This window comes from Colobus angolensis, unplaced genomic scaffold (assembly GCF_000951035.1).
Source record: "Colobus angolensis palliatus isolate OR3802 unplaced genomic scaffold, Cang.pa_1.0 Scaffold10, whole genome shotgun sequence".
Lineage (NCBI taxonomy): Eukaryota > Metazoa > Chordata > Mammalia > Primates > Cercopithecidae > Colobus > Colobus angolensis.
The window spans coordinates 20246946-20261103 of NW_012110919.1; the positions used below are offsets into that span (position 1 = coordinate 20246946).

At 45.1% G+C, this 14158-nt stretch overlaps 1 protein-coding gene across 1 annotated transcript in view; it reads right to left on the bottom strand.

Moving 5' to 3' along the window:
- Positions 1-14158, bottom strand: part of SVOP (SV2 related protein homolog (rat)) — a 113720-nt gene that overhangs the window by 66129 nt on the left and 33433 nt on the right. The window contains exons 3-5 of the mRNA XM_011935939.1: positions 10034-10119; positions 8547-8645; positions 3581-3652 (exon numbers count right to left, since the gene is read on the bottom strand). Coding sequence (XP_011791329.1) covers positions 3581-3652; positions 8547-8645; positions 10034-10119 — 257 coding nt within the window. The remainder of the gene's footprint in view (positions 1-3580; positions 3653-8546; positions 8646-10033; positions 10120-14158) is intronic.

The following is a 14158-nucleotide window of genomic DNA, read 5'->3' on the forward strand; positions in this document are numbered from 1 at the left end:
CTCCCTCCCAACTTTTCCCACGCGCGCCAAAATGCAGCTGGCGACCCGGGAAGGTGCAGACCAACTGGGCATGCACCAGGTGACGTCAATCCAAAGAGACCAAGATTTACCTGGTCGCACCTGCGGAACGCCCCCGACACGCCCGTGCCCCGCCTATTGCCCTCCCACTCCTAGAAAAGCTGCTCTCCCCAGTGAGCCACGCGGCCTTCCTCCAGCCCCACTGATGTCCAGATGCAGGAACGCCGCCCGAGAGCGGTGGGGGGGGCAGTGGCGGCTCTGTTGGCCTTCTCTGCCGGAGGCCGACAGACTTCTTCCCCACACCTTAGGTTACCAAAATAAACTTGCAGTTTTGCTCCTGACCTTTGCCTACTTGCTGGTTCTTTTGTGCTCGCTCTGGTGGTCTTAGAAAAACAAGTCACCTCCCTCCTTTCTTCCTTTTTTTCTTCCCTCTCCCCCTTCCTCGCTCTCTCTCCCTACCTCCTTCCTTTCTTCCTCTCCCCCTCCCTTCCTACCTCTCTCTCTTTCTCCTTTCTTCTTTCTCTGTTTTCTTTTATTTCTTTTTTTTTTTTTCTGAGACGAAGTCTCACTCTTGTTGCCCAGGCTGGAGTGCAATGGTGCGATCTTGGCTCCTGAGTAGCTGGGATTACAGGCATGTGCCACCATGCCTGGATAATTTTGTATTTTTAGTGGAGATGGGGTTTCACCATGTTGGTCAGGCTGGTCTCAAACTCCTGACCTCCAGTCATCCACCCATCTTGGCCTCCCAAAGTGCTGGGATTACAGGCATTAGTCACTGCACCGGGCCCTCTTCACTTCCTTCCTTTTTTCCTTCTTTCCCTCCCTCTGTCCCTTTTCCCTCCGTCCCTTCTTCTTTCCTTCCCTCCTTTTTTTCCCTCCCTCCCTCCCTCCCTCCCTTCCTTCCTTCCTTCCTTCCTTCCTTCCTCTCTCCTGTCCTTAAACTCTTGTTCATTCTTCCAACCAGAAAGTCACTGTGCCATCACTCATATGCCCCAGAAACAGGAAATGGGTGGGAGGGCAGATGGGGGCAGAATCTAGAGAGCTGCCACTGAAGACCAGAGTAATTCCTTCTTGGGTTAACAGGGGGGTAATAACCAGCTTTTGCTTTCTTTGGGAGCCCCAGAGAGGACTTTCCAACTGCCATCTCCAGCGCCATCACCAGTCAAGACCCCGAGGCCCATCATAGCTGCATTTAGTTTCCAGCCTGCTGCCTCTGGAGTTACAGTCTTGGCAATTATATTAATAACCATTTCTTGGCAATTATATTGATCACCATCTTCCAGGTGTCTACTGGCCACAGTTTCCTGCGCAGTAGCAGTGAGAGGGGATGCAGCAGGAGTTTGCATCCTCTGTGGCATTGCTGGAACGTTCATTCACTCATTGAGCCATCACCTGCTTCTGGAGCACCTACCGATCCAAGCCACTGGCATCACAGTGAAGACAGAGTTCTAGACTTAGAATGAGCAAGACCTGCCTCTGTGATGCACAACTATGTAGCCCTGGGTAAGTTGCCTACTCTCTGTGCCTCAGTTTCTTCTTCTATCAAGTCAGAGTGATAATAGTACCTACTTCAATGGTTATTATGGGGATTGAATGAGCTAATGCAGGAACCATACTTTGTATCATGCCTGCTATACAATGCACTATTTTATTTTCAGCCCATGACTTGCTAGTTGTAGTGGAGATTGCCTGTTACCTACCCAGCATCCAGATCTCACTTCTACCTTCCTAACAGAATTCTAGGTTTGTTCAAATAGCCCATTCCCAGCTCCAGTAGTAGGTTATTCTTAGTCTAAACCAATCATTTTCAAAGTATGGTCCCAAAACTAGCAGCATTGACGTTGCATGGGGACTTGTCAGAAATGTTATACTTGGAGTTTCAGTTTACATGCGTCCTGTGCCTAGCATTGTACAAAGAGATTCACACAGTGGCTCACATCTGTAATCCCAGCACTTTAGGAGGCTGAGGTGGAAGGACTGCTTGAGGCCAGGAGTTTGAGACCAGCCTGGGCAACATAGTGAGACCCTGTTTCTCTACAAAAAATAAAAAAACAATTAACTGGGCATGGTGGCACAAGTCTTATCCCAGCTACTTGGGAGGCTGAGGTGGAAGGATTGCTTGAGCCCAGGAGGTCAAGGCTGCAATTAGCTATGATTGCACCTCTGCACTCCAGCCTGGGCAACAGAGCAAGACCTTGCCTCGAAAAAATAAAAGAAACAGTGATTTACACCTCAATTAACCCTAATTCATCTCTCTTAACCCTCCAATATAGGTTCTGTTATTTTCTTCTTTATTCATATTAGGAAATTGATGATCAGAGAGGTCAATTTGACTGAGCCCAGTGACTCACACCTGTAATCCCAGCACTTTGGGAGGCCATGGCCGGCAGATCACTTGAGGTCAGGAGTTTGAGACCAGCCTGGCCAACATGGTGAAACCCTGTCTGTACTAAAAATACAAAAAATAGCCGGGTGTGGTGGCAGGTGCCTATAATCCCAGCTACTTGGGTGGCTGAGGCAGGAGAATCACTTGAACCCAGCAGGCAGAGGCTGCAGTGAGCCAAGATCGTATGATTGCACTCCAGCCCGGGCAAGACTCCGTCTCAAAAAAAAAATGTCGATTTGCTTGCCCAAGATCACACAGCCAGTAGTGGCAAAGTTGAGACTGAACCCAGGTCCACCTGATGTCAAGGCCCTGAGCTGTAAGTTCCCTGTTCCTTCTTGTCTGCAAATCCATTTCATATCATGTGTGGGCTCTCCCAAAGGCTGGCTCTAAGATAAGGATCCTAGTAAAGATAGTTTATTTGAGCAGATTCCAGTAGGGGAGTGGAGAAGTGAGACAGGGAAGGGAAGGAAGGTAACTCAGGATGTCTTCATGAAGAGGTTCCCACAGCAGACACTGGAGCTCAGTCCTGCTGGGATTGAGAAATTGTTTTCTGGGTGCAGTGGCTCATGTCTGTAATCCCAGCGCTGTGGGGAGGCCAAGGCAGGAGGATCGCTTGAGGCCAGGAATTTGAGACCAGCCTGCGCAACATGGTGAAACCCCATTTCTACAAAAAATACGAAAATGAGCTGGGTATATTGGTGCACTCCTGTAGTCCCAGTTGCTTGGGGGGCTAAGGTGGGAGGATTGCTTGAGCCTGGGAAGTTGAGGCTACTGTGAGCTGAGACTGTGTCACTGCACTCTAGCAAGACCCTGTCTCAAACAAAAACCAAAAACCCAAAATTTGAGAAATAGCTCTCTTTAGGACAAGAGAATCAATGGCTTTATCTACCATCCTTTGACTGCCCCAGCCAGGGGTAATGAGGAAAGGATTCCAGCCCAGGGGATATGAGTAGGCACTGACTGTCTAGATTCTGAAATGCGTATGCTTGGGCCCCACTAGGAATGTGTGCTTTGAAGAGAGTCCACAGCAGTCTTACAGCAATGTCTTCTCACTGTACTTCAACATAATCCTCATTAGGCCTCCCAATTGCTAAGGCAGAACGGGTTTGCGACGTGTCCAGACCATCACCAAGAGAACCCAGAGGACATGCATTTAGAAGAGTAAGTTTGCCTTACTGTTTTCCTGCCGTACTGGTCTGAGATATTTCCCCAGAGCGTGGAGCTGGACATCATGCCTACAAAGACCACCTGTGGGGGGAAAGACAGTTTTCATTAGACAGAGGACTTGGATCATTACACAGAAAGGGAACAACAAGTGGAAGTGGTGATGTCACCCTCTAGGTAACAACCATGATCTAACAGTCACTGAGAGCCTGACAAAGGGCAGACACTAAGTGCTTCCTGCAAGCTTCCCAACAATCCCATGGGGAGGGTTCTATTACTATCCCCATTTTATAGATGAGGGAACTGAGACTCAGAGAGAGGCAATTGCATGACCAGTGTCACAGAGGTGTTAAGTGGTGCAGCCTGCACTAGAATCAGGCATTCTGGCTCCAGAACTAGCTTTTGACAAGTTTCACACCATCCCAAAGAAACACTTGCCCTACTGCTGAGAAAATATCAAGGGCTGCAAGGCAGAGGCTGGAAAGTAGGAAAAACAGGCACACAGGTGGCTGGCATGGGAGCTGTAAACTACTAGGAAGAGAAACCACTCATTGTATGGGAGGCAAAGTCATTGTTACATTGTTAATCCTTGGAGTAACAGCTGGTGAGATTTGAATGATCCTACTCATATGAAAGAATGGGGAGCCGAGGCTCTGATAGGTTAAGAAACCTGCTCCGCCTCCCTGAAAGGAGAGAGTAGAGGCAAGTCTTAAGCCCAAGCAGACTGACTGGCGCCTCATCACCATGCTCTTCCCTCTCTAAGTGCCAGACACCATGCTGAAGGCTTTATGCACACGTCTTACTGCATCCTCACAGTAGCCCTGCCTGGTGGGTGCTTCTATTATCCCCATTTCACAGATAAGGCAACTGAGGGCCAGAAAGGGGAGGGTACAGCCTCAGTTTAGTCTGACCCAGAAAGCATTTCCTGTGGCATGTCCGAGAGTGGGGAGTGGGGATGGTACACAGAAGCATTCCAAGGGAGAAGCAGACAGTTTATGTATATATAATTTATTTGTTTGTTTGTTTAGACAGGATCTTGCTCGGTCACCCAGGTTGGAGTGCAGTGGTGTGGTCACGGTTCACTGCAGGCTCAACTTCCTGGGCTCAAGTGATCCTCTCACCTCAGCCTCCCGAGTAGGGGAGACTACAGGTGTGCATCACCATGCCTGGCTAATTTTATTTATTTATTTATTTAGTAGAGACAGGATCTCACTTTATTGTCCAGGTTGGTCTCAAACTCCTGGTTTCAAGGGATCCTTCCACCTCAGCCTCCCATAGTGCTGGGATTACAGGTATGAGCCACCACACCTGACCGCGAATGGATCATTTTAAGGGAATTCATTTCCAAGTTTACAACTTCCCCACAGACTCTTTCTTAAGAACGTGTTAGGGGTCTTCTTCTCCATTTCCTGCCTGACTCGTCTTTCTCAGCCATGCCTCTCTAGGCCAGTCTGACCAAGGCATTGCCTTTCAATGTAAACCCTGCCTCAGAAGCGGCACTGATGATGCACTTACCGATGACTTTTGCAAGTCATCTGGGTTCTAATACCTTTATTATTACTTTCAGCAGAATTGAAAAACAGTCTAATCAAGCTGTCGGCAAGTCAGGTCATGAAACATAATTTTTCAGAAATGAAAGCTGCATGCTCTTTGGCACACACAATTTGGAGAGTGTTTTTAAAAATCAAGTGGCATCAGTTTAGTGAGTTCTAACAAAACTCCTTCAGTTCCTCAAAACTTTTTTTATGTAAACAAAGATTTTCATATACACATTCATTCAGGAAAAATGACAAATAGGAACGGACCTGGTGCTGAACCCTGTCTCACTTTAGCAATAATCATTCAGGAATATGTAAAATATTTGGGAAACGTTCCACACCACTCATTAAGGGATACATTTCCGATAAAACTTTGCTTATGATTAGCAATTATTTATCAAAATTATATGTTGTTTATGTGGTCTATTGTGTACTACTAAAAATTATAATGATAAGTCAGTGTAGGAGAAAAATGTGAGTGCTTAGAGCCTTCTCGTCTCAGAGAATTAAAACTAATAATTTAAAATGTATGTATTTTGTCACAGAGAATTATCATAGGGTAATGAATGTGATCCTTTCAAGCAAGAAAACATTACATTAGGCCAGCCTGGGCAACATGGTGAAATTCCGTCTCTACTAAACGTAAAAAATTAGCTGGGCATGGTGGCGTGTGTCTTTGTTCCCAGCTGCTCAGGAGGCTGGGGTGGGAGGATCTCTTGAACTTAGAAGGCAAAGGTTGCAGTGAGACAAAATCACACCACTATACTCCAGCCTGGGCAACACAGAGAGACCCTATTTCAGAAAAAAAATTACATTAAGATAAAATTATATGGAGAAATGAATGGAAATATAAGTTCCAAGAAAAAATCAATGCAAAATTTCCAAATTCCTCTAAAGAGCTTGTTCATGTAATTTTAAAACAAACAATTGTAGATATCAGGTAAGTATTTCCATTTTTCCACTTTACTAGACACATTTAAAAAAGTGATATGATAATTTCATTTTGATTTTTATATTTCAGTACACTGGCAATGGTATCATCTGCAACCTACAATTTTAAAAATTTCGTGTCAATGTAAAAACATGTGACAGTCCTGGATTCTACATGGTTTTTATTTAATTCTTTTCTAGATTAACCTAGAACCAAGATGTTTGAAGATTACTGTTTTGGGATAAAGTGTGGCCTTTGTCATGTGCTAAGTGATATTCTTACATCCTGAAAGAGTTAAGTATCTCTCAAAACACCCATTTTCCTCAAAAGGAGAGATTCTGGCACAGCAGAGCACTGCTTCTATATCATAATTACGGTAATCTTGCACAGTATTTCCTGCAGCAACAATGTGCATCTGTAGCATCCTCCTTGGGTACTTTATGTCTCCAACTCCCGCAGGACTCTAGCTTTTCCATAGAAAATTCACCCATGAGACTTACTGGCTCTACCTAGCCTACCTCATGAGTCTAAACCTCATACCACAAGAAAGTAGCCCAAGGCAGGGGCTTGGAGCCTGCCAGGCCTGGCTTTTGATTCTGCCTCTTACAGGCTGTCTGAGCTTGGGCAAGTCAATGCCCCTCTCTAAACCTCAGTTTCCTTATCTGTAGAAGTGACAGTAATAAAAGCACCTCTTTCATAGGTTTGAGAAGGTTAAAGAGGTAATGTATGCAAAACCTTTAGCCTGGCCCAAAATAAGTGCTCAGTAAATTGGAGACCAGAAAGGCCCTACACTGCAAAAACACAGACCTGCAGTTATTATTATTATTATTATTTGAGATGGAGTCTCACTCTGTTGCCCAGGCTGGAGTGGAGTGGTGAGATCTCGGCTCACTGCAACCTCGGCCTCCTGGGTTCACGTGATTCTCCTGCCTCAGCCTTCTGAGTAGCTGGGATTACAGGACGTGCCACCATGCCCAGTCAATTTTTGTGTTTTTGGTAGAGATGAGGTTTCACCAAGTTGGCCAGCCTGGTCTCTAACTCCTGGCCTCAAGTGATCCACCCGCCTCAGTCTCCCAAAGTGCTAGGATTACAGGCATCAGCTACCGCGACCAGCCTGCAGTTACTCTTTAGGAGATATTGGTGAGGAGGAATATAAAAAACAAGTATCATGGACTCAGCCCCTGGTGTGTGCTAGGGGCTGTGTGTTTAACAAAATACACAGAAAAACAGGCATTATCACCCCCATTTTGCAGGCCACAAAATATAGCCATCAAGTGCCTCACTCAAGGTCACACATCTGGAGGTGACTAAACCACAAAAACACAGGTGTATGTGACATGAAACTCTTCCCACTGAACTTCACAACCTTATTGCTAATATCAGACTGGGCCATGCTGTGTGGAAGGCACTCAGGCCATTCCAGAACAGTTATCTACAAAAAACAACGTTCTGGGAGGCATCCTGAATTGGCAATGACTCCAACACTGATGGAGATCACAGACCTTGAGCAAGTGATTAACCTCTCTGTGCCTCATCTTGCTCAGCTAACCATAGTGCCTAGCTCATAGGTCTGTGAGGATTAAAGAGCACATGTACGTTATGCATATATTGTATGCAATGTAGGTAAAGGCCTTTGCACAGTAAATGCTCTGTAAGTATTAGCTTTTGTGATTATCATTATTATCCTCTTATCCAGCCTGGCCATTCCTCTCTGTCTCTCAATCTCTATTTTTTTTTTTTTTAATTTGAGGTGGAGTCCTGCTCTGTCACCCAGGCCAGAGTGCAATGGCACAATCTCAGCTCACTGCAACCTCTGCCTCCCGGATTCAAGCAATTCTCCTGTCTCAGCCTCCCAAGTAGCTGGGATGACAGGTGCCCGCCACCATGCCCCGCTAATTTTTGTATTTTTAATAGAGACGGAGTTTCACCATATTGGTCAGACTGGTCTCAAACTCCTGACCTCAAGTGGTCCACCCACCTCGACCTTCCAAAATGCTGGGATTACAGGCGTGAGCTACTGCGCCCGGTCCATTCCTCTCTCTTTTAAGAGGTTGCTGCTGATCTCTCCCTGACAAAAAGTGACTGCAGCCTCCTCCTTCAGGCCTTAATTCCAGGGAGCAATAGCTCCAATTTATTGAACACCTACTCTATGCCAGGCACTGTGTTGTTTCCAGTCCTCAAATCATCCTAGGGGTGTGGGGATTGGCATCTCCTGTTTGCAGCTAAGAAAACAGGCATATAGAGTTTAAGTGATACGCACAGGTGGGTTTCAAGCTCCCAGCAATAGAACAGGATGCCTGGGACACCCTCCCAAGTAGCTGGACCTCCGGGTGGAGTAGAGTTGGCTGTAAACCTGCTAGGACACGTGAGGTGGGGATGGGACAGTGTTGCCATCAGGGCTTAATTCTTTTTGGCTGAGCCTTCAGCAGCAGGAGAAGGGAGATATTCCGCAGGACACCCCAGCGGAGCAGAACTGTATGCAACAGGAGGGAGCTGCTGGGCTGCCTACCGAGGTCAGCAATGCCACCTGCCAGCTTGGGAGCCTCCACTCGCAATGCAGCTGTGGCGCCAGGATGCTGAGGATCATCATCTCCATGGCATCAGCCATCTGCAGAGAGGAGGGAGACATCATGAGGCCAGGATGCTGCTTGGTGCTGGGGAAGGCTGGCCAAGTCCATAACCCCAGAGACAGAGACTGTGGCGCAGCCCTCTCGACCCGCTGCCAAGTGCCCTGCTGCACACCAAACCACACTGAAAGCTCCAGCAGTTAAAACCATGCATTACCATTGCAGGAATAGACAAATAGACATTTTATATCACTTTCATGTGTTTTTTGTGTTTTAAAAAATATGGACACGTTGCAAACGAAGGGGGAAAACATATTTCTAAAATCTGAGAAAAAAACATTTTTATAGAGGCAGAGAGACAATGATATTTTCAGTGCAATTAAAGACTGGCTTGTCTTTGGCTTATAGGTCATTTGTTCATGTAGAATAGAATATAATTGTCAGTATAGTTAACAAGTGTGACTTTTTTTTTTTTTTTTTTTTGAGACGGAGTCTCGCTCTGTCGCCCAGGCTGGAGTGCAGTGGCGCGATCTCGGCTCACTGCAAGCTCCGCCTCCCGGGTTTACGCCATTCTCCTGCCTCAGCCTCCCGAGTAGCTGGGACTACAGGCGCCCGCCACCTCACCTGGCTAGTTTTTTGCATTTTTTAGTAGAGACGGGGTTTCACTGTGTGTAGACCAGGATGGTCTCCATCTCCTGACCTCGTGATCCACCCGTCTCGACCTCCCAAAGTGCTGGGATTACAGGCTTGAGCCACCGCGCCCGGCCAAGTGTGACCTTTTAATACATTAAAACAGACTCGGAATCCCCAGCAATGAAACATCATGTACCTTTATGAGACTAGACAGACTAGGACAGACATGGAATCTAGAAGCAAGCCCATGTGGCCATGGGAATTTGGTATACAATAAAGGCAACTTTTCCAATTAGTGGGGGAAATGTTGTGGGAAAATTGACGATCCATTTGGAAAAATATATATTTAGATCACCATCTCCTGCCATTCACAAAAATTAATTTCAAGTATATCAAAGGTTTGGCTGTGCTGTTTGCCATAGCTAGGGGATTTGAATGAGGGAGCATGAGAGTCTTGAAGCAGAAGGCACATTTTTAATCTGTGCCTGCTTTTCTAGGGAGAGCTCTACAGCTGACATCATAATCTCATAGTAGCCCTGGGCCCAAAGAGTTGAAAGCCACTTAATTAGCTAGAAACTTCAACTCCTCCTTGGGGACAACTGCCAAGCACACCCAGCTCTCCTCAAGCACAGACCTCGTTATCACCACTTATCACGCCACATAAATTTTGTTGATTGGAATTCAAGCAAAGGCTCCATGTGCAAAGAACTGTGTCCTTCCTTGCAGACCATGGAAACCTAGCTGAGCAGCATGGGGGTTTCTTGGAGGCTGAGCCACTGCCCCCAGAAATACTTGCCCAAGCCAAGCCGGTGAGAACAGACAGCTTCCACTGAAATTTTCCAAAGCCAATGGCTTCCACCGCATCTTCCACCATGAAAGTATCTGGGATGGAGAAAGGGAGTGGGAAGGAAGGAATCAGTGCACCTTGCAGTTGTCCTAGTGTGGGGTTTTCTGGGGTGGTCCCCAGCCAAGCTAATTAAAGGCAGCACATGCTGCTTTTAGAACTTATCCTAGAAACATATTCCAATGTGAAGTGATGTCCTACAACTGCAGCATGACTTACAATGGGAGAAATGGAAAAACCCAGAACGTCCATCAATAGGGGGTTGGCTAAATAAATTATTAAGTAGATATTATACATATATAAATTATTAAATATCCACATTATGAAATATGACCCAACTGTTAACAAGAATGTGCAGATATAGAAAGATACACAAAGTATATTGTTAATTAATGTTTAAAAACACAACAAGATCGACAACAAGGTATTTAGCATGGTTCTATTCTTGGATATGTATGCATGTGGGTGTATATATATGCACATGTATCTATCCATATAATATATACAAGACTTTGAATTATGGTTTAATTTTTTTGTTGTCAGAGGGAGGAAGGAAAAAATTATATGAGAATTAACTTCCTTTTACAATTTATTACTTCCATGGCCAGAAAAAAAAATAAATACTTTTTTGTTTGTTTTGATTTTGTTTTGAGACAGGGTCTTGCTCTGTTGCCCAGGCTGGAGCTCGGTGGTATAATCATAGCTCACTGCAGCCTCGATCTCCTGGGCTCAAGTCATCCTCCTGCCTCAGCCTCCCAAGTAGCTGGGACTACAAGCCCATGCCACCATGCCCAGCTAAATTTTTTCTATTTTTGTAGAGATGAGATCTCACTATGTTGCCCAGGCTGGTCTTGAACTCCTGAGCTCAAGCTATCTTCCCACCTCAGCCTCCCAAAGTGTTAGGATTACCGATGTGAACCACCATGCCCGGCCTGAAATACTTTTGAAAGGCACAATTCCATCTGCACTCCAATGGAAAGATGTGCACACTATGTTGTTAAGTGAAAAGCGAAAGTTGTGGAGAGGTAGGTGCCGTAGGAGCTATCTTTGTGATAAAATGTATATACGTGTGTGTGTGCCAAGCAGGGGAAGGAAGACTGAGTGGACATCTTACAAAGTGCTTACCAGGCTCATCTTTGAAAACAACACTCACTTTCCTACTTTGAGCATTTCTTTAATGTCTGAATGCTTTTCAAATAAACAGGTGTTATTTTTATGCTCGGAAAAAAACACAGATATAATTTATAAACTAATAAGTGTTTTGAAACATACTAAAAGACAGCCGGATGCTATGGCTCATGCCTGTAATCCCAGCACTTTGGGAGGCTGAGGCAGGAGGATCACTTGAGACCTGGAGTTTCAGAGCAGCCTGCGTAGCAATATTGAGACCCCATCTCTACTAAAAATATTTTTAAAAAGTAGCTGTGAGTGGTGGCTCACGCCTATGGTCCTAGCTACCTGGGAGGCTGAGGGAGGAAGATGGTTTGAGCCAGGGAGGTTTCAAGGTTGCAGTGAGCTGTGATCATGCCACTGCACTCCAGCCTGGGTGACAGAGCAAGATTCTGTCTCAAAAAAAAAAAAAAAAAAATCAAAAAACCAAAACCAAACTAAACTAAAACACTAAACCCAATGTGCTATGCTGGATTGTATCTGGGAACAGCACAAATGCAATGACTGATGAAATCAGAATAAAGTCTAGAGCTGAGCTAATAGTAGCACACTAAAGTTAATTTTTTGTTTAGTTGTTAACATTAGGGGAGGCTGGGTAAAGGGTATGTGAGAACTGTCTATATTATATCTGCATTTTTTTTGCAAAGCTAAAATAATTCCAAAATGAACAGTTAATTAAGAAATAAAAATACAGCTGGGCACGGTGGCTGCACACTTTGGGAGGCCAAGGCGAGCAGATCACCTGAGGCCAGGAGTTTGAGACCATCCTGGCCAACATGGCGAAACCCCGTCTCTACTAGAAATACAAAAATTAGCCAGGTGTGGTGGTGCGTGCCTGTAGTCTCAGTTACTCAGGAGGCTGAGGCAGGAGAATCACTTGAACCCAGGAGACGGAGGTTACAGTGAGCTGAGACTGCACCACTGTACTTCAGCCTGGGTGACAGAGTGAGTTTCCATCTGAAAAAAATAAAAATGCTAAAGGAGGATGCTTGGGTGGCCCCATGGGTGACCTCCAAGGATCTCATCAGCCCCTGCTGGGAGGTGTCATTTTTTTGGAATTTCAACCATGGGCCTTGTATGTCAATCATAATTTTCTCCAGAAGTGTGAGCTGGTGTTGATCACATTAGCAGGTTGTGGTTTCCTCCAGCAAAATATATCATCCATAAGAAGAACAGTAGTAACACTATTGTGGGGCATTTACTGAGTGCTCACTATCTGCAAGGCACTGTGCCAAAAGCTAGATGTGCGTTATTTCACTTAATCCCCATCACAATCCTATGAGTTAAGGCCTAGTATTAGCCCCATTTTACAGAGGAGGACATGGATTTGCCCTGTGTTTCACAGAGTTGGGAGTAGAGCCCAGATCAGACTGAGAGTAAAGCCTCAGCTTCCCTCCATCCCCTGTTATTGCCATGTTATCTCTGCCAACAATAGGCTGTGCGTTCACATCATTAGTCCTCTCTTAGATTTGGAATCTGAGGCTTTTCAGGAATGCATAGAATGTTTTCATTCATCAGCATCAAGAAGCAAGGGAAGCTGGAGACCAGGTCTCACAGCACTGCCTCAGAGGCAGCACAAGGTCATAGATAAGAATGTGGGCTCTGAGGCTGGATTGCCTCGGCATAAATCCAAATTGGCTAATTCCTAGCTGTATAACCATCAGCAAGATACTTAACCCTTCTGTGCTTCAGTTTCCTCACCTGCAAAATGGGGAAGATGTTGGTAATAGATCCAATTGGAACTGTTGTGAGGATTAAATGGATAAAACATGTAAACTGGTTAGAGCAGTGCCTGGCAAAGAGTAAATCCTCAGCCAATGTTAGCTGCTCCCATACCATCATCAGTGTCACCATTACCATCACACTATCATCATAACCAACATCACCACCACTGTCATTACACTGTCATCCCCACCATCATCACTATCACCGTTTTCACTATCAGCATCACCACCACTATCATCACCATCATCACCACCACGGCCATCATCTTCATCATCACCACCACCATCATCATCATCTTCAGCATCACCACCATCATCATCACCACCATCATCATCACTATCATCATCATCACCTTCATAACCACCATATTCATCATCATCATCGCTATCATCACCATCAGCATCATAACCCCATCTTCATCATCATCACTATCACTATCATCATCATTAGCATTGCCAACCTTATCATCACCATCTTCATCATTATCATCATCATCATGATCACCATCATCATCACCATAATCATCACTATCACCATCATCATCACTATCACCATCATTATCACCACAACTATCATCATCACCACCACTATCATCACTGTCATCACCACCATTGCCATCATCTTCATTATCATCACCACCACCATCATCACCATCATAACCCCATCTTCATCATCATCATCACTATCATCACCATCATAACCCCATCTTCATCATCATCATCACTATCATCATCATCACCATCATAACCACCATCTCCATCATCATCATCACTATCATCACCATCATAACCCCATCTTCATCATCATCATCACTATCATCATCGGCAGCATCATAACCACCATATTCATCATCATCATCACTATCATCACCATCAGCATCATAACCCCATCTTCATCATCATCATCACTATCACTATCATCATCATTAGCATTGCCAACCTTATCATCACCATCTTCACCATTATCATCATCATCATGATCACCATCATCATCACCATAATCATCACTATCACCATCATTATCACCACAACCATCATCATCACCACCACTATCATCACCATCATCACCACCATTGCCATCATCTTCATTATCATCACCACCATCATCACTACCATCATCATCATCACCACCATCATCATCACCATCATAACCCCATCTTCATCATCATCATCACTATCATCA